The sequence below is a fragment of the Pogona vitticeps genome, chromosome 1 (genome assembly GCF_051106095.1).
Source record: "Pogona vitticeps strain Pit_001003342236 chromosome 1, PviZW2.1, whole genome shotgun sequence".
In the NCBI taxonomy this organism is placed as follows: domain Eukaryota; kingdom Metazoa; phylum Chordata; class Lepidosauria; order Squamata; family Agamidae; genus Pogona; species Pogona vitticeps.
This window is the reverse complement of record NC_135783.1, coordinates 20,454,543-20,481,595: the sequence shown is the minus strand read 5'-3', so window position 1 is coordinate 20,481,595 and position 27,053 is coordinate 20,454,543. Positions and strand designations below refer to the sequence as shown.

Below are 27,053 nucleotides of genomic sequence, written 5' to 3'. Positions count from 1 at the left end.
GCAAGGTCAAGGAAATGGTTACTCACTGCAGGATGGTCCTTGCCAAGTGTCTTCTCCCTAATGGACAGTGCATCATTCAGCAAGTGAGCTGCCTCCTTGTACTTGTTTTGATCCCTGCAGCAAGAGATATTTGCATATGTTTGCAATACTAAGAAAGACAGAGATTCACACCACAGAACACACCCTGTTTCTGTTTTCCCTGTACATCTTCCCACCATAATGTCCAGCACATTGAGTTATCTACCATTTCCCTATCCCTGAGACATGTGACATACCTATATGGTGGAAACAACCAAGAAACTCCAGTTTATGGAACCCAGCATCATAAGTAAACAAACAACTTCTACCCCACTTAAGAGAAGTGTTTTCCTGTTCTCACCTATATACCAAGGCCAAGATGTTGAGCATGGTGGCCACATCAGGATGATCATGGCCCGAAGTCTTTTCCAAGTCTTCCAACGCCTGCTTGCAGAGAGGTACAGCCACTTCATAGCGCCCCTGTGAGGCATACTGGATGACCAGATTATGGAGGGTACGTAGACGTGCTGGGATCTCATAACCACCTTGCTGGGCAGCTGCTACTGCACTGCTGTGTTGATGAGGCACTGAAAACAGAGATCACATTACTAAAGAAAGGGGCAAAGTGAACTGTCATATTGTGGAAATCATAAACGTGAGAGTTGGTATTACTTTAGTTCTTCATACTGCCCAGAAAACATTCTGGAATGTAAGCACAAAGGCAGCCCACGCAACGTTCATGATTCTCTTTCACACTCATTTTCTGCTTTCCCCAAGAGTAGAATGGAAGAATGCAACCTACACCCTTGGCCCTGATCCTCTTCTTCATTTGGAAACAAATCATCCAATGAATCCTTTGTAGAATCACCTTCCTTCTCCTCCTGAAATACCAATGGAGAGAAGAAACACAAATAAACTTCTAAGAAGTCAGAGTATGAGATTTTATTAGCACATATTAGAAATCTTACTTCCTGGCTTGTATTCACCCAATGACCATTCAAATGCTTTCTTCCCCAACAAAGCAACACCAAGTCTATTTCAAGGGTAAGCAAGATGTGCTCATCCCACTGAAACCCAGACTGGACAGACTCAGTTTGTTAGACACAGTCAGTGCCCCTTAGCTGACTGGATAGCTCTGTGAGATGGAACACCAGATGATTTTGTACGGTGACTCCTAGGAGAAGAGCCAGCCTGTTTGGCCTTGAACAAACTACTCAGTCTCAGAGCAGCCCCAGAAGAAGAGAATGGTAAACCACTTCTGAGTACGCTATACATAGAAAACCCAGAGAAGCGGTTGCCATAAGTCAGATTTGATTTGACAGCATGCAATTGTTAGTTATTAGGACCTCTTAGAAAGCTCATTGCTCTTGGCCTGTCTTGTGTGGAGAGCTCCCAATCAGGCACAGGTAGCTCCTGCCTTTTCTAGACTCTTACCGATGGAGATACATCTTCATCATATTTTTTCAGCTGGTTCATGAACTCCAGATGCTTCTTTTCTTCCTCAAGCTGTGCCACCGTCTGTTCACTGCGCTGCAGTTTCTGCTGGGTGTTTGCTAGCTCATCCCGCAGCCACTGGTTCTCCTGGCATAACCGACGTACCTGGGCCCGGAGTTTCTGCTTCTCAGACTCTACTGCATTCAGATGGTTTGATAAAGCCATCATCACCTGGTCCATGAAACACAAGGAAAGAGGGTCACTATCATGTAGAGATCATTTTCAACACAATGGTTCCCCCTACCACTGTGTATCCAAAACTTTTCTCCTTAGTCCGACCAAAGTTCCCAATCTCAGGGAAGAAAATACCATGGGAAACCCCACAGGAAAGCTGCTTGCTATGTAAGTCAAAGCTGGAAGCATGCAACTAATTATATTCTAGTTCAGCTCCTTATTTAAAGCTAGGACATTCAGTGCTTTAATTTCTCAACTTATGGCCAGGAGGAAAGTGTGGACCCTTGAAGAGCACCATCAATAAGCCAGCCAGCTATTTCTAGTATTTGTCTCATTTGCTCTCAGAGTGAAACAAGATTCAGTTTACTAGAAGAGGCAGAAGTGTTAGGACACAATTCAGAACATATTCTATGCTTCACTCAGGGCAAACACCCTGCCCCTGCTAACCCCCAAAGCAAGAATGGATCTTGGACAGAGACTGGAAACTTAGTATAAAAAAGGAATTAGCTAAATCTTAATAAATTCTTATGAAGAACTTACAAAGTACAGATACAAAGATTACCAACCACTGAATAAACTGTTAACCCATTTATCCCAAGTTGAACAACTTGATCCTAGACTCCTCCAAGGCAAAACAGATTTTTTTCTCAGATATGCTATGATGTCATGACCACATGTCCTTTTGGTTGCTTCTTCCAAAGGAAGAAGTTAGCCATGCTGTCAACTAGACAGGTGGGGAAGATCTACACTGCTCATCAATTATGTACAATTAATGGCCAATTAATTTGTGTGCCCAGGACTATCTTGTATTTTGTTATAATGGTTACATTTCTGTAACTGACACATATTTTGCATTTAGAAGAGCTAAGACATGGATATTCTTCATATGAGTACATGTATACTTGCTTACTTTTCACAATTTATTCCACCTCATTAAATTATCAAGAAGTGGAAGGAGACATGGCAAGCAGACAAGAAATAAAAACTCAGCTAAGCAGCATTCCCAATCTCAGGCTTCAGCAACTTCACCAGAGTTGCACACTACCAAATGTAACTTGTCAGTTACTCTCTACTACACTGCAGCTCACCTGAGCTTCTCCAAGCCCCAATTCAATCATCTCTACCGACTTGCGCAATAGGTTAGCTTTTTCATGCACTAGGTTGGCTTCCTCATCCTTCTTCAGGCATTTGATGGTCTCTAGCAGGCTGTGCAAAATGGAGTTGTGCTCATTCTTCAAGGCTTCCAACCCTTGCATGACCAGCTTTGTGTTGGAAATGATCTCCTCTTGGCTTAGCTTGTCCATCTTCTCCTCCCTTGGATACACCATAGTGGACATAGTCTTTCAGCTACAGCCCCCACCTAAAGAAGAAAAGAAGAACAGGATTACTAAAAAAGCACAGCCTCACTTGCATGGGGTGTATCCTGCAAAACATGAGAAGTCAACAGCTGGACGCAGGAGATCTTGTAGAAAGAGATTTTATTCCCATTCAGTCTTGTCACCTGAAAGGAGCAATGACAACACCTCCCATGCTCTGGGTTTCTGCCTTCTTGCAGAAAGAGGCAATATGGAGCACAATATATCACCAGCAGGAGCAGACAGGGGTAAAGACAGAAGCTACGTCAAAGCTGATGTTCTCCCTCCGCCCCCACACCCTTGGGAACAGAGAAAGCTGATTTAGGTGCCATTTAAGAGGACAAGAGGAATCTCAATGAGCCAAGAGGTCACAGAAATCCAGCGCAGAAAAGGCTAGAATACAGACAAATTGTTCCAATACAGAAAATAGAAAGAGAAAGGTTGCTTTTCAATTTTCCCAGCAGTAGTTCAATGTCTGAGTGCTGTTTTTAAACACCTAGAAGAAGAAAATGCTCTCGCGGTTAGTTACACCTTGTGGCCACCTCCAAAGGCAAAAACAACTAGGATCCTGCCTCTTAGAATTGAGGGAAATTCTGAAAAAAAAAAGTAGAGGAACAGGGGGGGAAATAAAGAGCTGATCAGTCAAGTCTACCATGCAGACTCACAACTGAAATCCTTCCAACTGTCCATTCTGGACTCCTTCAAAATATTTAGTATGTACCCCCACCACGCCTGAGTTTCACAAGGATACAGGCACTGGGATGGACTGTATAAATGCTAGGTGCAAGTATACAACAAAGATTAGGGCTCATGGGGCTTGTCAGATGAAAGGAGAGAAGGAACCACTACCAACATATGCTTGGAACTTGAAGCAGGCTGGGAGTGGAGTGGGACAAAAGAAGCAAGCCACAAATATACCAGTTTGCAAATGAACGTGACCAACCCTTACACAAATGAGTACACGTTGACATACATTAGCCAGCACCACAAACATAACTAAAGTTACTTACGAAAACCAAACAGAGAGGATTGCCAATACTGCAGAAACAAGATATAACGTCATATAACAGACGGTTTCCCAATGGCTTGTTATTAGAACTGCGGCATTCGATTCCTGCTCCTTTGCTCAACAGTCACTTGGCTCCGTCTTCCCCCGATGCACTACACAGCCTTCCGGACATGTGCACAAAGGGACCCCCTCCTCCTTGCAAAAAGTCCCCTTGCTCCAGGGGGCTCAACCTAAACCCACAGCAAAAAGAGGCTTACCTCTTTAACGGCCAAAGCAGTCTGCCCCTGCTAATACAAAGGCAAGTGAAACAACCTGGACCCACGTGATCTCTCGCTGGCGGAGAGCCTCGCTATTACATTAGCTTGAGAGGGAGGGGGGGAAGGAGGAGAAGGAGGAAGCTATCAATAGATCTGCCTTTGTTCTTGGGCAGTCCCACCTCTGTAAGTTCTGAGATCTTTGCTAGGCAACAGCAGCCCGCCTCCCAGTTTGTGTTTACCAAGCTCGACAGAACATCCTGCTAAAAAAACCTCCCTGTCAAAGCAATGGGACTTTCTGGACAGAGCTGCCCCACGGTTGCTTAGGTGCCAACTGGGTTCCTCAAGCCCTAGACACCTTGAGCACAGTGGAGGAGGCAGCACCTGTCTGACCCTTGCTGGCACAGTGACAGAGCCAGGAAGAACAAAGCAGCAGCCAGCCAGCCGGCTTGAAGGGAAAAAGCCCCAAAGGGGATGAGACACTCACTACAGTTTCCGCTTCTGAAACAGAAGGTGGGGGGGGGGGAAGACACTTGGACACCAAGAGAGAAAAAAAAGAAGAAAAGAAAAGAAGGATAATAACAGAATAAGCGATAATTAAAATACAATTAATTAAATTTTAATTGTATTTTAATTGCTTTATCTTTTTATTGTTTTTTATTGTGTTTTAATTGTTGTAAGCCACCCAGAGACCTTTGGGTAGAGTGGGCGGCATACAAGTTAAATAAATAAATAAATAAAATAAATAAGGGTAGAATGCATTTAACACTAGAAGTATAGGAGGGTGCCTTGCAGAAAGACTATGGGGAATGGAGACCTCTATCCTTTGTGTACAAAGGAATCGAGGAAGCAGACAGTACCTTTCAGGGAAGAGCTGATTTATCTCCAGTTTTACTTATTTGTTACATTTATACACTCTCTTTCCTCCATCGTACTCAGGATTGCACATAGGGCTCTCTTCCTTCCCACTTCATCCACACAACTACCCTGCAAGGTAGATCAGGATGAAAACGTATGACTAGCCCAAGGCCATCCATGGAGTTTCACTGCAAAGTTAGGACATCAACCCAGATCTCCCACGTCCTAATCCAACATTAGCCACCATACAGATTCATACAGTGTCTTTATTATCACAGAATGTACACTACATGCAGCTTGACACAGCTCTTTGTTTTTAGAATACCAGGAAACTACTCAGTGGGGTGGAAGCCTCCTAAATTCAGTTCACAACCTTGTCAAAACAAACCACTTTCATTTAACTCACTTCAGCTCCAGTGATGTTACAGAAGCCAAATTGTAACTGCCTTGCTGGCTAAATCTCTTCTGTTCTGCAGAAAAGCAAAAAGGTCTCCCCAGCAGATTTTCAGAAATATACGAGAAAGAAAATGTATGTAGTTACGTCCATCGTAAATATGTATTTCAGTGCTGTCACATAGATACGTCAGTGGCTCACAAAATCAACATGGAAAACGAAAACACAAAAAGACCATTAAATCTATCTGTCCATCCAGATTTGCAGGGAGAGAAAACAAAAATATCACCAAGTGAAATACTGTATCAGCATACAAAAGACATCTAATGCGCTTTCTAGAAGGCTCCACAATCTGGCTTGAGCCCCACTCTCTTTCAGAGCTATGGGGCCACCACTAAGGCAGCTCTGTCCTATGCTATTGGGATTTTCACCTATTGGATTCTGTCTTGTAGATCTTAATAAATAGATATGTATAGTTAAGTGTGAATGTATCACAGTTCACATAAGATGGGAACATGTGGACATAACAAGAATACAGGACACTGCTTCACACTAAATCGGACCTTTGGTCCACCTAAAACAGTACAGCACATGCAATTAAATTCTGCCTGGCAGTACCCCTCCTGGATTTCAGATAGGCTGCTTACTTGACCTGGGGATATGTAGTATTCCCTGGTAGTCTAGTCTCTTGTTTAAGCATTAACTAAGTCTGATTCTGCAGAGCTGACAAAATCAACTGAGGGTGTTTGTATTCAAAGTGGTAAGGTGGTACATTCTGGAAGTGCTAATGTGCTAAAGCTGATGCAGAAGGTGCTTAAGGAAATGACATGAACTGAGATGCACAGCAAAAATTAGGTTTCAGAAAGATTGATTACTTAGCATAGAAACAGCAGTCTGTAAATCCTTTGTTACCCACCCACCCACTTTCTGAACAGAATCTCTTTTCCCATTTCCTTCCTCGTCTCCAAGACCGCTACACGTCCATCTTTCTGATCTTACATTATGCCTGGTCTATAAAAAATAAATGAAGAACTCTTCTGCACAGCTTTCTCACACCCATAAGATGGCCGAAGAAATTGGTGGCTGGATTGGGGTGGGGAAGCTGCACTGCTTTACCTTTCAAAAATAGAAGACTCAAGGATCTTCAATACTGAACCAAAGCATAGTGGAGGACACCAGCGGTCAAAGGTTTTCCACTAATGGGAGCAAACATTAACTCACAGGCTAACAGCAAAGATAAGTGCACGAGAAAGAATTTTGATCAATATTCAGTGTGTGAGAACTGCACACTGCAGTCCAGGGCTGCTATTTATCTGAATATATGTACGTGAGATTCTTACATGTGTTTGATGCAATATTCTGCTGGGCTCCAAATCCATGAGGGCCCCTGGGTTCTGTTCCTGCCCCTCCTTGCAACTCCAATACTCTGGGCGAGAGAGTGGGCAGGAGCAGAATTCTGCTGATGTATTTATTTCTTGCAGTCCCTCCCTACATTGCTGCCCATGTCTTTTGAGAATCAACATCAAAATACCAGCATGAGTGTGTCACACTATAGTGAAGCCTGTGGTAAGAGGCTCACTCTGCCAGCAGTTTACTTTTAGCTTTTTGGAGGATTATTTAAACCTGGACAGAAACTTTAATCTGAAACCTGTTTAATAGCAAGCTACAGTGAATGCCCGGTGTGGTGAAGTGGATAGCACGATGGACTAGGACTCAGGAGGCCTGGGTTTGAATCCCTGCTCAGCCATGGAAACTCTTTGGGGGTGCTGAGCTGGTAAACCAACTCCTTCAATATCTCACGTACTTTGAAAACCCTATTAGTGTTGCTATAAATCCATTCCGACTTGACAGCACAGAACAACATTCAAAACAGAGGCCTCTGAAGAAATAAAGGACTTTAATGCTGATTTTTAAAATAAATCTCCAGAAAACTAAGATTTTTAACAGCACTTCATTACTTCTAAAAGACAGCTCTGTGTGTGTGTTTGTGTGTGTGTGAGAGGGGGGGGATCAGTTATTAATCTGCTACTTTTATAACAATCACCCAATCACAGTAAAGCAACATGAGTCAAATAAGTTTAACAGGTCAATTAATTGAGCATGCATACCATATGACTAAAACAGTTTTGTCGGGAAAATATTGCATTGTTTTTAGATGGTGCATTATATGGTTGAAGAGAACCATCTTAGAGGAGACATTCCTTACCATATGGCTATAGGTTTTAATATTGATCTTAGTTACCATTTTAATATAATATTTAATTTAAAAAAAATAATTGTACACTTACTGTTTTTAGCTTTTAAACGCTATTTTAATTATGTAAGTTGCCTTAGGTCCTTTAGGGGAGGCAGGTGGAAAAGAAATATTTTAAATAAATACATTAAGATGTCTGTCATCTGCAGTTTTCATAAGTCCTATATTAAAAACAAACACATTGCCCAGTTAATCAGGGAATGTGCTTTTAAATCCTGAGGTCCCAGACCTTATAGACTGGGGAAAAAAATCGATAGATTCCTACAACTCTTCACTACTAGCAATGCTAAATGGAGCTGATGGGAACTGGAGACCAAAATATGTAGAAGGCTAAAATGGTCCCCCACCCTTGCCTGTTACCAGCCTTCATTGTGCCCAACCTAAATTAACACACATTCTCCACTTACCTTGAACATGCTTTGCTTCCATTCACTTTCCCACCTGTCACCTATATCAAAGCTTCAATGACAAAGCACTTGGCAACAACTGCAAAGTTTTATGCACACTGACGAGACTTAGGGCTTAAATATGATGTCATGCTTAGTGGGTGCTCCCTTTGCTTACCCATTTTCCTTGGACAATGATACTGTTTTTATGCTGACTGTACAAACTTGATGTTTCCAAATCCTCTTAATGCATTTGTTATTTATAAATAACAAGGAAACAAAAACCAGAACTCTTTTGGCACTGTTAAGTCTAACAGCTTTATTTCAGGGTGAGTTTTTTATGGACTGTAAGCCACAAAAGCGAAATAAAGCTTTTAGTCTTAAAGGTGCCACAATACTATTGCCTTTTTTCCTTTATAAAGATGAAACAGAACACATCTACTTCTTTGGAAGTTCTTAATGTGTTTTGAACATTTTAACTGCTAATGTATTCAAAAAGAAAGGCAAGGATTTTGATAATTCATGAAAATCAGCCAACTAACTTGTCCTTTGTCGTCCCACATTCCAAAAGGTTCCTTTTTTTGCATCCCACAAGATCATCAAGGTCACTCCCACAGCCTTAAATGTAACCAACACAGAACTATTTAATCACAGTTACACATCGTAACAAGTATGTGACAACCAAACCTTTAGGAAAATTTGCTTTGGTTCCCCATTTCACATTGTAAAGGAGGCACCCCCATTCATCAGAGGAGGAATTGTGTATTTAGATACTTACACAACAGCCCTCTTCTTTCCCTTTCAGGTATTTGCCAAGTTTGCACAAGTAATTGTTACTTGGGGAAAGCACCAGGATGGCAAGCAGACAAACAATGTACCATACTCAAAAGAGGCTTGTTACAGCAATACTATGACAATCCAGTCATGCCTACAAAAGGCTCATCATATCCTGTCGGAATCACACACTCGTGAGCATACTTCTAATAAAGATAACAGAAGAATCTATTATCTAAATTAAACTCTGTACCCTGAGGCTAGCAACTGCCCAGAGTTGACTCATAACAGTGTGGCATACCACAAATGGAAGACAAAGTACTGTATGCTTACAGTTGGTAAAGTGACTCTATAGGAGACACTCCCTAACCACGCCTGATTTTTCCTTTTCTGCTTCCAGATCTATTCTGGCCAAGGAGAATTATCAAAGTAAATGATTGTAGAGATCCGGAGGATGAATGCTGAAAATCTAGTTGTTCTTCCCAGGCTGGGTGGCTGAGGGCACTGACTCTGGGGGAGGCCCAGAAGGGAAAAAAAAAGGACCCGGGGCCTTTTCAGCAGCAGCTTCCCACCTCTGGAATGAATTGCCCACTGAAATTCACCTGGACCCTCCCTGGCATCTTTCAAAAAACTTTTAGAAAGTCATCTGTTTCATCAGGCTTTTCAACATATGCCAATTTAAAAACTTGCTGACTTTCAGCCTTTCATTCAACTGTCATCAATTTGTAATCTGTAATATTTGTTTAATTTATTTAATGAACTTAATGTCTTTGATCATGTTGGTTTTATGCCTTGTGATTCTTGTAAACCGCCCAGGGTAACTACTGGTTAGTTGGGTGATAAAAGAAGGAAAGAAAGAACAAAAGAATGTAAGAAAGAACATAAGCAAGTAAATAAGTCTTCAGGCAGTATTCCTGCCTGTCACTCAGCAGACAGCAACATATTGCTTACGAAATGTCTGGAAGTTGAGTCATGGCAACTGGACTTCTTTCTTCTTAGGTTGAAACATTTCGCTACTCATCCAAGTAGCTTCTTCAGTAGCAAAATGTTTCGACCTAACAAGAAACAAGTCCAGTTGTCATGATTCAACTTCCAGATAACCACACCTGGATGACTGAAAATCTTCACAGATATATTGCTTATGAAATGATGAAACAGAAGATAGGTCAGACCATTTAAGTCAGCCTTGCAAATAAATCGTAACAAATGATGATTTAATATACATCTACTAAGGATCTAAAACACAGAGAAGTGCAACTGATATTTATAGACTGGTATTTCTAGAATAACAATAAATTAAGAACATACAACATGGAATGCAGTATATCTGGAGATAAAGGTTCCCCTTGACAATTTGTCCAGTCGTGTCTGACTCTAGGACACGGTGCTCATCCCTGTTTCCAAGCTGTAGAGCCAGTGTTTGTCCGAAGACAATCTTCTGTGGTCACGTGGCCAGCGTGACTAGACACGGAACGCTGTTACCTTCCCACCAAGGTGGTCCCTATTTATCTACTTGCATTTTGACATGCTTTCAAACGGCTAGGTTGGCAGGAGCTGGGACAAGCAACGGGAGCTCACTTCGTTCTGTGGATTTGATCTTACGACTGGAGGTCTTCTGACCTTCCAGCACAGAGGCTTCTGCAGTTTAACCTGCAGCGCCACCACGTCTCACATTGTCAAGCTGACCATAATAAAGACAAGGGCTTTTAAGTCGCTAGGACTTTCGAGAGAGAAAACAGCTGGGGTGGCCATTTTAAACAAGAAGTGGCCATCATGGGGCCCATGGAAAACATGTGGTTTGGGGGCATTTTACAATCCCTACCTCCCCACCTTAAATTGTATTACCATCACCCTTGTAGAGCAGAGGTCGTTAACTCCTGGTCCGCGGTCTGAGCCAGACCGGACCGCAAAGACAGACCTCCCGCCCCCATGCATGCACTCCCCTCTCCACAGCTGCTTTGTGCACATGCCAGTGCCGGTGTGAGCACTCCCCCACCCCTTCGCGCATGTGCCCGAGCACTCATGCCAGCGCTGGTGGGCAGGCGGGCACTCCCCCACCGCTTCGCGCATGCGCCCGAGAGCGCGTGCATACCTGCATGTACCTGCATACACCTGCGGGGGCCCCCACCTTCCTCGGAGGCTCAGCCTGTCCGTGGTCCCAAAAAGGTTGGGGACCGCTGCGTGTAGAGAATATAAACTGATAGCTTGTTTTACATCGAATCTGCAAATGCCACTTGCCTTGCTAGCCATTTACCTTCGAAGAACAAAAGATGCCCATCTGGTCAGACTTTTTAAGGCTCTGGGCTTCTTCCACTATGGTCAACTTGCTCTACGTCACACAGGGCCTGTGGCACAGGTAGCTGTCAGGCACTGTAATAGTTCAGGATGGCACTAATCCTGTTATATACTTTGTTTCCTCCCAAGCTGACGCAGCAATCATAGATCCACAGAGTACCAGTAACCCATAGGATGGAGCTTTATCTCCAAAAGACTGCCAGGACATACTTACACAAAGCAGGAAATTTAATCAAGGATGCACTCATAAATGCGCAAATATTTTAAGAAAGTAATAGAATGGCTGATTTATGTCTCTCTCCCAGAATTCCTTTGTTGTTATATGCCATCAAATAACACCTGACTTATAGTAACCCTAATGGGCGCTTCAAGGTATATGAGATATTTAAGGGGTGGTTTTATCATTGCTAGCCTTCAGTGAGTTTCCTTGGTCAAGCAGGGATTTGAAACCCAGTCTCCCGAATCCTAGTCTTTCACCTTACCTGGCACACCACAATCATTACTAGCTTGGCCCATAAAATGAACACTAGTCAATGCATCACTAAATACAGTATTGCTAGGCCACATGTATACTTCACAGGGCAAACCTGGCTTTGTCTCCTACCTATTAGCTTGAAAAGCATTTATAACAGCAGCACATCAGCCATCTCCTTCTGCTTTGTCACATGATGTTAGCAGCAGGACCCCACCCTACGTACCAAGGAAGCTATCAAAAATCATAAATTACCATATTTTTCGCACCATAAGACACACTTTTTTCCCACAAAACAGGCGGGTGGAAAGTCTGTGCGTCTTATGGAGCGAAGAAAACAGATTATATTTTCCTGTTTTCTTCTCCTAAAAAATTGGTGCGTCTTATGGAAAGGTGCGTCTTATGGAGCGAAAAATACGTAAATAATAAAATCAGAGTTCCATGTAATCCAATCGGATCGGTGAGTGGACTGTCCAGGGCTGGACCCTCATTAACACCACCTTTGCAGGGATATTCGTATACAAATACCCCCATCTCTAGTCCTTAACAAACGTTTGCCTTCCTTCTCTATTCTTGTTTATAGCTTTCTCTGTGGAGCTTCATTTGTTTCAACTGACTTTAAAAGTAAAGACAAGACTGGCTTTCTGTCCCGTATGGACAGCGTCCTGATCTTTGTCCTTCAGCTCCTCTTGGAGGAATCCCCACCCTGCAGAGCAACTTACACTATACAGAAGATGGTTTTATGCAAAAGCTTCCTCGGACCAAACGCTGCTCTAGAAATGGCAGGGCAAGCAGGTTTTGGTAGCTGATGAAGAGATGACAGGACAGCATCTGCTAGGCTGAATTGCTTCTCCCCTCATCTAAAGGCAGGGTAACTATGCAGTGTGATGACCCACCCACTGCAGTAGCAAGGGAGAAGACACAGCCAGACTGCTGAGAAACAGCAGATGCTCTTCTGCAAGCACCAACAAGACTGCCAGCCGGTCTCTCTCGGAAGAGATGGAAGTGTTCAGGAGCACAAATTATTCTGCAGCTGCAGCCAACGTCTGCTCTTCAAAATGCCCCACCCTGGCCTTGCCACGGCTGCTTCCCCTCCCCTTGCTACAGCAGGTCTATTGCCATTCAAGCCGCCCCGAGTAGACATGGTCTAGAGGGGCGGGGAATAAATTTAATAAATAAATGAATGCACTTCAGCAAGGCATTCAATCATGTCACTTTCTGCATCCATTTAAAATCGCCACACTCATCAAGGGGCAGTGGCCCCCGTGGGTATAGCAGTGTCTAGGGAATTTTCTGCCCTCGAACAATTTTGGACTACAACTCCCAGAAGGCCACAGGGGGGGTCTCTCAAAGCTGAAGTCCAAAACGTCTGGAAGAAAAGAAATTACCACTAGTCTAGAAGAAAAGCCAAGCTTGCAGTTTTCATACAGCAAATGACCACAGCCAAATGCTTCACAAGTTGACAGCTGTAAGACAACATTTGTGATCTGGCGTCTGCCAGAGAAGTGCAAACTCATACTGTGCCACACACAAGTGGCTTAGCCTTTCTCATCCCCAGCACTACATGTTTTAAATATGGGGACTATCATTTTCTGCTACTGCTCTTTACTTTAAACTGACAACTAGTTATTTCAACACATGTCAAGCCTTATTCCTCATTAGATTTAAGAAACAAAACGGAAAAGCTCTCATTGACTTTGTGTCAAGCTATTGGTTTCTGAGCTCCTTTTAAGAAGGGTGTTGTACCAACATATACAACAAAGGAACCATGCGGGGCTAGACGAATACCAGAGATACCACATGATATGTTCTTGAGAAACCACAGTGTACAGTGCAATCCTCAGGGTTTCTGATCACAACTGATTATGCCTATTCAGAAATATTTATTTAAAATAAACTGATTTAAATGGAACTTACTACCCACTAAAAATATTTAGAATTGCAGCCCGCCCAGGTAAAGAATCCTAATGCTCCCAATTCTGAACGGTAAGGCATGCTGTTTTCCATGGAGCTTGCAAGCTGAGGGTGGTAGCTTTATCCAAATATATCTAGATATAGTGAGATACAAACCAAGGGAAGTTCCACTTACTATCTGAAAAAGAAAAGGGGGAAATCCAGTACAGTACTCAGGGAATGATGCATCTTAATTACAAACCTCTTGTGCACTTTGATATTCAAATGAAAACATTTGAATACCAAACATTTGAATATCAAAATGGCCTTGGACTACTGATGTTCGCAAAAAACCACAAAAAACAAGGCTGCATCCTCACTGGGGAGTTCTCACTCAGGATTGTTTATAAAGCCTCTGCCCTGGGTGCTTTTGGTGGAAGACTACACATACTGTAACTTTATATACCTTACCTGCATATAAGCAACAACAGTCACACATTGCAAGATGCTTACACAGTCTTGAATAAAAGTTAATGAATGTTATGAACCAGCACAGGAGATGGCAGAATAGAGCGGATTTTGTCTTTGTTCTGCCTCATGTGTAAGATAAGTAAACTTCCACTCACCCCAATAAAATTCAAATAAAATCCTTGCTTATACCAAGGAAGAGGAAAAACAAGACTTAAACTAAAGTGCTGGGTAAATATTAACCCTGTGCTCTCACTGCCAAGGTGGCTTAATTCCAGCCACACCCTATGAGATCTGTGGTTTGCTACTGCAGTTTCAATGGTTGTATGCCGAGCTGCATTAAGTCACATAAAAAATATATATTTAATGTTAAAAAGATTTTCCCCCAACTGGAAAGACTGCGAAACGGAAAGCTAAAGCAGCAATTCATACAGTCTGATCAAAACTATATGTGTCTAAAATTTCAGGGCTTCCCAACGAAATGATAAAGATACAAAAAATACTAGGGTATCACACAGTGTGGCTGTCAGAATCTGCCCCAGTAAGTATAAAAACAGTAGCATAGGGACTTAAAGCCTCTCTAGTGAAGGACATATATAAGTACAGACACTCATTTTATTCTTTTTTAAAATAAAATACATACTTGTACTTCCCAATGACAAAAATGTGAAACCGCACAGACAGAGACTATTTCCTCTACTTCTTAAAAAAAACTAAGCTTGATGAATGGCTTGGGGTAGATTTTTCTAACTTATCAGGTAGAAGCATGGCAAAGACATGCTCCTCGGGTGGGAGGGGATCTGAAAAAGCTGCCTACCTCACTCTAACTACATCATGGCCCCTCTATTTTATTCAACCATTAAGCAAACATCATTTCTGCCCCATAATTGCCTAGATCAGTGGTCCTCAACCTTTTTCAGTCTGCGGACCATTTGGAGGGGGGAAGCGCCGTGCGTGGACTGGTTGACAAGTGGGGCACCCCCGTGCTCACGGGTGGGCGTGTCCCACTCCTGCTACCCATTCCCCCAGCACCCCTCGCAGGAGAGCAGCGTCCCTTCCCTGCAGGGAAGCTGTTGCGGGCAGCCCGCCCGGGAAGTGCCAACGATCGGTCACCGTGCTCGACGCCACCCCAGGGCGAGAGGCCGATCCTGCTGCTTCCTGCCCGGCTGCCTCTTCCTGGGTGGGAAAGGTGGGCTGGGCTGCATGGGGCGCTGCTCCTCATCCATGGAAGACGTTCTAGGAGGGCGGCTTCCCCTCCACCGCCGCCCCCGAGTGGGGTTTGCCTTCTGGGGCCTCCCATCGGAGCCTCACTCCTGCCCTTGCAGCAGCGGCTCCATTGCTCCTGGCGGCCCTGCCCGGCAGCCCTCGCCTCCGCTTTCTCCGGAACCCCGCTTCCCTCGCCGATGGAAAGCGTTCAGCAGGGAGGGAGGGGGACGAACCGATCTTCACTCCAAGATGCAGCCTGGGCGGCTGCACACCATCCATCGGCGAGGGAAGCGGAGCACCGGTAGCAGAGGATGCTTCCCCTGGCAGAGAAGGAGGAGGCGAGGGCTGCCGGCAGGGCCATCAGGAGCGATGGAGCCGGCGCTGCAAGGGTGGAAATGAGGCCCCACTTCCCTCACCAACAGTCCATTCTTTCCAACCCGACCTCGCTCCCGCCCTTGCAGCGCCGGCTCCGTCGCTCATGGCGGCTCATGGAGCCGCTGCTGTAAGGGCAGGAGAGAGGCCCCGATGGGAGGCCCCAGAAGGCGAGCCCCACTCGGGGGCGACAGCAGCGGAGGAGGAGAGGAAGCCGCCCTCCTAGAACCCCTTCCATGGATGAGGAGCAGTGCCCCATGCAGCCCGGCCCAACCCACCTTTCCCACCCACCGAGCCGGTGGCGGGCTGTCAGCGCTTCCTGGGTGGGCTGCCCCATGGCAAGTTCCCTGCAGGGAAGTGGTGCTGCTCTCCTTTGAGAGGCACTGGGGGAACAGTTAGGACCACAAAACACCCCTCAGTAAGCGCGACACCCCGCCCGGGGGGGGAGGGCAGGTGGCAGAGACTTGTCTCCGCTGCCCAGTTCCGGTAAACCCACAGACCGGCACTGGGCCGCAGACCAGGGGTTGATGACCCCTGGCCTAGATAACTCAGTGATGTGAGTAGCTAGCTGGCTGAGGACCTGAGGCGTCAGAGGCTGGGCGTTTAATTTGGCACTGTGCCTCTCCCAGGCAGACTATGTGGCCTTGGGCAAGCTACCACAGCATCCCCAAAAGACAGAAATGAGAAAGCACATGTATTTTATACGTAGAAAATTGTGAGGATGGTTCAAAAATGGATACTGACTTGACAGCAGACCATTTTTATTATTTTTCAACTGAAATAGAAGTTCAGCCTCAACTCAATGCTGCCTTTTCTCTGGGGACGTAATAAACACTGTCACCCGAGGTTGATGTCAACTTTGTAACTCCAATTTACATCCACAGCAACTTATAAATATTAAGACCTCTCACACAGGTTGTTAAAGTGACATGGGGGAGTAGGTACAGAGGAGGAACTAAGACAGAAAATAATGAGGTGAGGATGATTTGTAGCTTGTAACTTGCTAGGTTTCTGGCTTCTTTCATCTAGCACTGTTCTTGTAACAGGATTAATTTATACCTCCAGTTTTAAGCTACCACTGGAATCTTTATGAGATTTACCATCAATAATAGTCTGATAGCTATAAGAGACAGAGATAGAAATACAATGCAGCTTCTGTTTAACCTGGACAAACTACTAGAAGCTGGCAAGGCAGTTCTTGAGGAAATTCCTCAGTTCTCAATCCATTGCTCTCTCTCTCATTCAGATTCCTCTAGTTAATATAAAAACAAAGTTGGTGGTTTTATTTATTTATTTAAAATATTTCTAAGCTTCGTTTCTCCCCAGAAGGACCTAAGGGCGCTTACTTTAATAAAACAGTATTTAAAAGCTAAAATAGTAAGTATACAAATATTAAAGAATTAAACAAGTACTATATTAAAATGGCAACCAAGATCAATATTAAAATACACGTAAAACAACAGAGCACAACAGTCCATTTTGAACCCCTCTCAGACCACCAGTCATTAAGGAAACGCTTGCCTGAAGAGAAAGGTCTTTGCCTGCCTGCAGAAGGACAGCAAAGATGGGCCCAGCCTAGCTTCCTATGGGAGGGAGTTCCAGAGTCTGGGAGCAGCGACTGAGAAGGTCTTCTATTGGTCCATGAGAATAAAATCTAACCAAAGTAAACAGGTAAGCTATATCTTTACAAATACAAACCACATGGTACCAGCTTTTGAGTTCTCCAGAACTCCTACTCATCCTAGGTGTTAAAAAAGACTTGGGAGGGAGAAAGATGTCAGAAAACCCAAATAATTTATGAGATGTTGCTGTGGCCATAGTTCTGCTGCTACACTCCATCCCAAGACTCAGATTTCAGACTGAATGTGTCACTTATAAGTGTGCAGTTACCCCATTACACATAACCATATATCAGGGTGGAGAGGTCATTCTGTTCTGTACTGCTTCAGGAACCTCTGTTTTGCCCAAGGCAAAAAGGAAAAGGCAAATTTCTGCATTGCAGCTAGCACTGTGTTGCCAGAAACAGAGACCCAGTATTTCTTCTCCAATCCATGGCAAACATAGACACACGGATGGATATGTACATGGATACATATTCTCCAGAGGTACAAAAGGGTAGTTTGTTGTTTATGTCTCAGTTGCATATTTCTGACGAAGGCAAGTTGGTACCCAGACTAACAGTGCAAATTTCAAAGACCATTTCACAAAGACCATTGCCACAGTATTTAGACCAATATAGGTATGAACAAGTCACTAGCATCAATCAACTGATATAAAATCAAATACTAGAACAAGACTAAGATTGCATGTATTTGTAAGGCTGTTAATTGCTAAGCGGTCCAAAGATTTGACTTCCCCAGCTCTGGAAACTGTCCAGCCTATGCCCTCAATACTATTTATTTATTATTTAGTTACAATATTTGTACCATGCCTTTCTCCTTAAAAAGGATGCAAGGCAGCTTACATCATTTGAAGATAATATTTAAAGCTAAAAACAGTAGGTATACGAATACCAGAAAGGGTCAAATACCACACTACAACACAGTAAAAAAAAAAGAAACAAAAAACAAATTCAAAGCAGTAAAGCATAACAATCAGTTTAACACTCAAGCAGGCAGTCACTGAAGGAAAGCTGGTCCAAAAAGAAAGGTCTTCACCTGCTTGAGGAAGGACACCAAAGATGGTGCCTGCCTGACCTCTTGTGAGAGGGAGTTCCAAAGTCTAGGAGCAGCAACAGAGAAGGCCCTTTCCCAAGTCCCCATCAAAGGCATCTGTGATGGTGGTGGGAGGAGAGAAAGGCCTCTCCTGATGATCTTTTTTCAGGCGTGATTTTGTTTAAGCAAGCACAAGTGCAACAATAAAACAGAAAATGGGACTGGGCAAAGGCAAAGAGACCCCTGAAGAACTACTGCATGATGATCCAGTCACAGCAGTCTGCAGTAATTGGCAACAAGCCTACACAGTCACAAAAAGTGGGAGTAGTTTTTAGCTGCAATCAGGAACAACATACAGTAGCTACTGGGACATAGCCCACTTCATTTGCCCGCCTCCCCCTTGAGGTAGTTATGGAATTAGTGAACTCAACAGATCCATGGCACAGATTTGAAAAACAAAGAACAGCGCTGCATGAGAAAGAAAAACAAGGATACAACCAAGACATAAAGACTGATTTAACTGGAAGAACTGTAGCCTAGATCTAAGACACAGATGATCCAGGAGCTTTCCCTTTGCATTGACTACAAACAGAAGTGAAGTGGATCTCACAATATTATTGGCAAGCCCTGCTGGGAAGTGGAAGATCCAGGATTAAGAAAGCGCCATTCAGATATTTTTGCCTCCATCTTCCAGAATCCTCCACACATTTCCTAGGCAGAATTCTGGGAATTCCAGGCCACAGACTCACAAACATCTGCATTTCAATCAACTGGTCTTAGGACTATTTCTGGTCATTAATGTTTTAAAAAGACGCTGCCACAGTCTTTCCTGCAAGCTGTAGTCTTGCTGTTCTTTAGACTCTACAGAGGGACCACAAAGAAATACAGGAAGCACTTGGTGGCTTCCTTTTTGGGACATTAACAACAGCAAGCAGGCTGAAAAGAAAGCGCTCCCAGTCTTCAAGATAAGGCCCTACTGCAGGCAAGTTAAATTCGGTGCTTCCGAGTCCCTATAGGCATGGGTCTGTGGCTTAGAACTTCTAGAATTTTGCCTAGGGAATTCATAGAGAATTCTGGGAATCAGAATATGAGAAATCTAAGCATACCTCTACTACAGCACCATGTTGCTAGAAGTAGCCCATTCAGGCAGAGACGACTTACAGTATATCATCAGGATGTCTGGGCATGGACGATCAATTGCCAGTCACTACAGCCCTCTCCCAGCTTTCACTGACTCCCATGACAACCACTACTGAGTCACCCTTATGCAAGGATGGCCTTTACTACTCTCCGTTTCATCTCACCAGCTCACTTATATATACATATACTTATACGAGATACCCTTCTCTCTCATATACGTAGCTGCAGTTTTTTTTACTGAAATGGAGGAATACTCCTAAATCAGGAGGATATGAACCTTACTATTGTTGCCATTTAGCCTTTTGTTTCTGTGGTGGTGCTGGAGGAGACTCTTGAGACTCCCCTGGACTGCAAAGAGAACAAACCTATCCATTTTGAAGGAAATCAACCCTGAGTGCGCACTGGAAGGACAGATCCTGAAGCTGAGGCTCCAGTACTTTGGCCATCTCATGAGAAGAGAAGACTCCCTGGAAAAGACCCTGATGTTGGGAAAGTGTGAAGGCAATAGGAGAAGGGGACGACAAAGGATGAGATGGTTGGACAGTGTCATCAAAGTTACCAACATGAGTTTGACCCAACTCCAGGAGGCAGTGGAAGACAGGAGGGCCTGTTGTGCTCTGGTCCATGGGGTCACAAAGAGTCGAATACGACTGAACGACTAAACAACAATTGCTGTCATATCTCTTAACTGAAGCCACAGCCTTACTTACCTATCCTTAAGTCAATCATCTGACCTTATTTCTGCACAGCCACATTGTCCCAGACCACAACCTCATTATCCTAACATCATACCTCTACACAATCTGGGAATCCCAGAAACAAATCATTTGGAGATTGAATAGGATAAGAGTATATCTACCTACAAAATGGAAAACGAAGCCAAACAATCTGTCTTATCAGAATTTGCCACCATTTTTGCTCTCATTACACTAAAGGACAAATATTTTGTATTCTAGCATGTCATTTTCAAATATTTCGGTGTAAGATTATTTCCTTTTTTCATAAAGACTCTCTTTTTAAAAATTTAAAGCAATTCATATTTCACACTAGTTGTCAGTACAAATCTTAACCAAGGTATGATTTTAAATATAAACCTTCCTGCTCTACTTTATAATGATCAATTCTAATTTTACCTTTCATCAGTTCGCCTGTAGAAGTAAATCAATTCACTGGTTTCTGAAACGGGTGCACTACTGGTAGAATGAAAAAATAAAGACCAGCTTTTTAAAGAAAATGCCATTGTTTGTTCCCAACCCCCAGAGAACAAAATAATAAAGAAACTAAATAGAAATTAATTGTTGTGTTTCACTGAAATTAATGGGACAGCTTTCTCTATCAGATTTATTCCAGTTTATGACAAGAATTCTCAAGTTCAGGCAAAAGCGAAATAAAAAGGCAGGGCAGGCAATTAATGAACTTAGCTTTCAGTTACCAAACAAGATTCATTTCATCCCATAGTAAGAAATTTCATAAGCAAGCAGAAATATTGTTCCAAATTAACAACTAACTTTACACAATTACATGCTGACATTCTGGTGCTTTTGGAAAGTACTCTTAGGGGATTTTTTTTCCTGATGCCCCTCCCATCAGATTTTTTATTGTAGGATACCTTTTTTGCACTTCCCATAGCAACAGCCCAAACTAACTTGGGAAAGTTGGCCTTAGAGCTTTTGAAAACAAGAATTTATAGTGCTCTGCCTGCTTTGTGTTTGTGCAACAAGTTAAGAAGCAGACTGGAGACTGGCTCCTGTAATTAAGCTGCCACTGTATATTAAAGCACTTTCCAAACTTCACACAGCTGAAGCATCCCACCCCCTACCCCGAACTAAACACTGGAAGCATGTTTCACTCTTACAGTAAGAGACTTTTAAAAAGAGATTGGAAGAATGAAAATTTGTCACCATCAAAGAAACTCACCCCATGGGTGTTTTCCACACTAGTTACTGATCTGCACATAATTCCCCATTCAGAGAAGACAGGTCCAAAACGGCACTTCATAGAGGCAGTTGCATAGTGTAGGGGGCGCCTACAGGGGTGGTTGCCCTGGGCACAATATTCTTAGGGGTGCACAGGCCACCCTACCCAATGCACTTCCACAGCCGCTCCTCTTCCCATTCCTGGCAGGCTGAGTTTGAGCCACCAGTGTGGACCTCAAACGGCTAAGCAGCCACTTAGTGGCCATCAACCCAGGCGCTTCTCCTGTTCTGTCCCTGCTCCCCATCCCACTCATGTGTTGTGTCACAGAGCTGGCACGTGACCTGCACCTCGCAATACTACCTATCATATACACTGCATACAGGTATATGATAGGTAGCATCCTTTGTGTTTCAGCACTGAGTTTGGTCCACCGGCAGTAGCTGACAGATCAATGAATCAAGCAGAGGTGTGGCAAACACTACCATCACCATCATCTTACAACAGCAGAGCTGGAAAGGATCCAGGATCTTGCAAGGAGCCATGATGGGGACTCAAACTCCAAACCTCTAACTCTGTACCCAGATAACTAACCGCTGAGCTATCCAGCGATTCCCATATGTTCAATATTATGAGCTCACAGGTGGAGATGGGGGTATTCGTATTGAAATATCCCCACACAGCTGGACTTAATGGGGGTCTGTCACCTGGGGCTGGACAATCCATACATGCGTCCAGTAGCAGTGGCAACAGCCCTGCTCATCCTTTCCAATCATTCCCAGAGCACCACTGACCACCCAGCAACCATGCAGAGTGACTTGTCCTCTCTCTCCCTGCCTGGAGTGGCTAGCCGAGTGGAAAGAGAGTGGCGCTCCCAGAGCGATTGGATGGATGAGTGGGGCCACCACTGGCGGATGCATGAGAGGACGGTCCGGCCCCAGGGGCCGGACCCTTGTTAAGTCCAGCTGTGCGGGGATATTCATATACAAATACCGCCATCTCTACTCATAAGCATTTTAATCCATTTCTCTTTTCATACTAGGAAATCCTTGCAACCCCCTAGTTCAGAAATTGCCAATACACATGAGAATCTTATTAGTAACCTGCACAGACAGAATCCCCATCCATTAGTACTGGCAAAGGTAAGGTTACACTGCTACTAAGAGAATCCATGCCGAAACAATTAAATTAAAAAACACTGCTTCACTTTCATAGGCCCCCAACAACTTCCTATTTCAACAAAAGATGCAAAAGAGTACCTGTCTGTCTGCCCTTCCCCACAAATTAGAAAACATCTCCAAACAAGGTAGAGCCTCTCAATATATATTTCTCTGGCCAAACACCATTTACAAATAGCACGTTTTGAAAGCAGGACGTATAATATATAGCGCATCTTAACAATTATAACTCAGATGTTTCTGAAATATCTTTAAGTTGTTCTTTTCTGTATTCTTTCAAGCTCTGTCCCATCCTCGAGTCAATATAAGCTTGACCAAAATTATGCACAGTATTATAAATGCGGGCACATCAAATGTTTACTTATTTAAATATAATGTATTATGCTGCCTTGGGTCCTTTTTAAGGAAAAGGGTGGGATACAAATATATTAAATGCAATAACATAAATATTATGCTTAATTCTAATTTTGTAAATTAACAGTTTCCCGTTATGTTTCATTAATCAATGGATGCCACTGATGGTTGTTGTGGGTTTTTCGGGCTCTTTGGCCATGTTCTGAAGGTTGTTCTTCCTAACGTTTCATCAGTCTCTGTGGCTGGCATCTTTAGAGGACAGTACTCTGTGCTCTGGTGTAGTTGGCTTTGTAGATGCCGGCCACAGAGACTGGTGAAACATTAGGAAGAAGAACCTTCAGAACACAGCCAAAGAGCCCGAAAAACCCACAACAACCATTAGATCCCAGCCGTGAAAGCCTTCGCGAATATATTGGATGCCACTGAGCTAGCGTGAATATCACAATGACTTGAATATTCTATGAACTTATTTTTAGTCCTTTTTCTAACAATTCACAACATTCAATTTACCTTTGTGCTAGTGCACTCAAAGAATACATTCCAGCCATTCCCAGATTCATTTTAAAACTTCTTTTCATAGAACCTCACCTGCTTTATTGGTCATTCATCCAATTTACAAAGGCCCTAGTAAAGGCCTTCACAGATACCTTGGTTTTTCACCATTATAACTCAATTAGCAACATCTCCAGTCTTGATAGCCTCACCTCTTAACTTCAAACTGCTCATGGATAAGTAAGTAGTACTGATCCCTATGATGAACATAGGGGCAACTCAACTCTCCTTGCCTCCATTAGGAAAACTTCCCATTTACCAATTTATAAGATAGCCCATCCTTCAGAATTAGCAAATTTACTCAGAAATCTTCAGGTTCCCATTCTAGGCTTTTTAAAAAGCCAAGTCCAAAATGTCATCCACATCTAACCCCTGGGCTTGAAACATTTTGGTGCCAAAATGGCAAAACATTTGCAACTTGCACCTGACCGAAACAGACATTAGGACCAAGACTAGTTAATTTCTCCCCAAAGTAGTAGCATTTTTAAATACAGATTTATATATATGTACAAACATTCTGCTCTGCATCTTGATCCGTGAAACAGTACTGTATTATGCTAGCTAAGGAGGTATAGAAATAGGACAGTTACATGGAATAGAGCACTGTAGTTGGATACATCTCTACAGATTTCTGAACAGAAGATTTAGAATATAACTCTTTACTCCAGAGTAAACCCTGCTGAGTCAAACAGAATTTATTGCCAGTTAATTATGTGTAGGAATGTAGCGAAGACAACACAGTTTTTCTTTTGTCAACCTGGGTGGGTATAGGAGACTCAGCAACATCAACTCAAGCCACTAATCTCTGCAGCCGAAGCATTCTGAAAGACAATGCTTTCTCTAGCCTTCCATTGGCATCGAATCATCTGCACTCCAGTCCTTTTAATTACTGTACATGCTATTGTCCTGGCTCTGTGTTCAAGACAATTTAGCCATGGATAATCTCAATATAGTTCTAGTGTGACTTGTCAGTATGGGAAGGTTAAGAACTAGAAAAATTAATTGCTCCCAATTATGACATTCATTCACTTTAGGGGAAGCGATTCCTGTGAAACAACCAGATTTGGGAATGGGGAGTGGAGTTACTCCTTTTTGAGGAGAGCAAAACAACAAAGCACCACCCCCCAAGAGGATATCTGGCTTGGAAATGATCACAGGTTTATGTTGTTTTTAGAGTCAGTAGCAATAAGGTCTTAGTTATAGAACAAACATTAAAAGCTACTTGCGAACAATAAATTTTAAATATACAGTATAGGTATGTTCTTTGTTAGGATTTAAAGGTGATTCTGTTTTTTAGGAGTCTGAAGGTTCCTGTCCAACTGAGTACTACGTTGCTCTAATTAACTATTAGAAGTTATTGATAAACATTATTAATCACCAAAGAAAATTTGAGAATGTTTTAGATCTTGCACAAACCCCGTGTTCAAGCAGTTCTTTGGAGTTTTTATTCTTAAAAAAATAATAATAATCAGACCACTCATATCCAAACGAGCACACCTTTCACTCACGAAAAACACAATTCTACATAGAGTTACATACATCTAACACTGGATATTGCTGCAGCTGTAATTCATTTGCTCAAAAAAGGATGATGCATTCTCCTTTTTTTTTCAAAGACTACATTCAGTTTCCTTTCACAGGACTGCCTGGCAACCACCACATAGGGTGACAGCATCATGATTATAAATAGCAGGGCAGTGCCACATACACAGGAGACTTTGCAGTTTAGCACACCCATGCCAACTCCACACCTGACTTGCCAAACCTAATTTCAGAGATCAAAACTTCCTTAGGCATTGATCTAATACAAGATAGTGAAATCCTGCAGCTCATAGTTTTTAGGTGGGTTTAAGGAAAAAAGAAGGGAGACAGCTGTCCTGTCCTGAACACATTATAAAACAGGCTGAAAACTGGAAGTGGCAACATTGTTATAGACGGTTGCATCAGAACATTTTCCCCACATCCTGGCTAAGACAACATGTTAGATATATTAAAAGTCCTCTGGCATGGAAAGAGGGAGACTGGGAAGGAAAGAATGTCATCAACAGGAAAGAGCCTTGGCTCTGCCATTCCCAAAACAAGGGAGAACTTGCAGCAACCTGCTCCTAAATTTCAAGGACCTTAATTAAAAATGAAATGAAGAATCCAAAGTTACCCCTCATCACAAATTGAAAAGAATGCCACTCTGATTAGCACAACCTTAACGTATTTGTCAAAGGAAAAGATCAATGCGACTTACTCTAACTTTGAGCGTACACAGGATTATTGGGAAGGCAGACTGCTTTTTTTACTTTGTAAAAAACAATGTGGGTTGACTTACAACTGTTGAATTACAGCTGCAAGTCAACGCACATAGACCTGCGTGAGAGAGCCTCTCCCTTGCCTATTAGATAACGGGCAGGGTGTCAGACGGGAATTTAGGAGACCTTGGTTCTAGTCCTCGCTCAGCCAGGCAACTTCATGGGTGACCTGAAGCCAGTCTCTCTCTCTTTATGTTGGCGGAAGATTAAAGGGGGGAGGAAGTGCCACGCAGGTCTCCTCGAGCTGGCTGGAAGAAACATGGGGTGTAAAGGCAACCAATACATGAACGCCTACTACGATTCCAAGAAAATAAAGGATTTGGGGTAGTGGAGGAAAACCTTGTTATTTCTCTACTCTGAAAGAAATGTTAGACTCTGCCCTAGTACTGTACAATACATACAAGCCCTGGACTCCTCTCCGGGCTCCCTCAGGGCGCAAGCTGGGGGCGCTCCCAGATCGGAGCCAGCCTTGCTTATCAAGGCCAGGAGCTTGTCGGGAAGAGGAAAGGATCGGACCCAAGACACATCCTCCGGTTTGAAACCAAGGCTGAAGCTCCAACTCAGGGTTTCCTGTGGGAGGGCAGGAGCGGAGGGCGCCCGGTCGGGGTCGGGGCAGAGGCCGCGGGCTTCCGACCTGCTCGCCACGGGATGTAATCACGCCACATAATGAGGCCTCCCCTCAGGGCTATTCAAACCACAGGCTCTCTTTTTATGTTCATGTTTCCCAGGGCCAAGATTTAGCTAGACATCAGGGCTCCTGAGCATATGAAGAGTGCATTTCCCCTACCACAGAGAACAGTAGTGGCGGCGGCGGGGGGGGGAAGAGATGTAGAAAGGGGGCTCTTGACTAGACCGGAGGGTTCTTCAGGCTGACGTATTTTATCTTCCGCCAGCCTGACGATTTTCCTCGCCTCAGCCACGGTCGCCCCCGCTCCGTCATTAACTCCCTCTCCCCCCCCCCCGCCGCCGCCGCCGCCGCCGCCGCCGCCCCCCCCCGAGGCCTCTCCCTTGGCGACCCCACCCCGACCGACAGGGCGCTCCGATGCCAAGCGGAGGAAAGCCGTTCCTGTTTGAAAAAAAAAGAAAGAAAACCACCATCGTACCCAGGGGGGGAAAAAGCACCCCAAGACCGTACCTGCGGCTTCCTCGGGGCTCTTCGGGAGCCGACTCGGAGGATGGATGGATGGATGAGGGGGCCACGCATGCGCCGAGCGCTCGAGGGGGCCGCCTCGGCTGCGGCACGAAGAGGAAAACAAACCTCACTCTGGCTCCGCCCAATCTCGCC

General features: G+C 43.8%; 1 protein-coding gene across 12 annotated transcripts in view; it reads right to left on the bottom strand.

Moving 5' to 3' along the window:
- The window catches only part of KLC4 (kinesin light chain 4), a 62,962-nt gene extending 35,930 nt beyond the window's left edge, over positions 1-27,032 (bottom strand). For 5 of the 12 annotated variants that reach the window (XM_020796903.3, XM_020796907.3, XM_020796908.3 and 2 more), the window contains exons 1-6: positions 26,904-27,032; positions 2,775-3,046; positions 1,453-1,683; positions 821-899; positions 380-605; positions 27-114 (exon numbers count right to left, since the gene is read on the bottom strand). In XM_020796903.3, coding sequence (XP_020652562.3) covers positions 27-114; positions 380-605; positions 821-899; positions 1,453-1,683; positions 2,775-3,023 — 873 coding nt within the window. In that variant the 5' untranslated portion in view covers positions 3,024-3,046; positions 26,904-27,032. Of the gene's footprint in view, positions 1-26; positions 115-379; positions 606-820; positions 900-1,452; positions 1,684-2,774; positions 3,047-3,187; positions 3,241-4,051; positions 4,534-26,903 lie in introns of those variants that run through there. The other 7 variants (XM_020796904.3, XM_078382900.1, XM_078382902.1 and 4 more) reach the window with 5 other exon arrangements.
- Between the last annotated feature and the right edge of the window lie 21 nt (positions 27,033-27,053).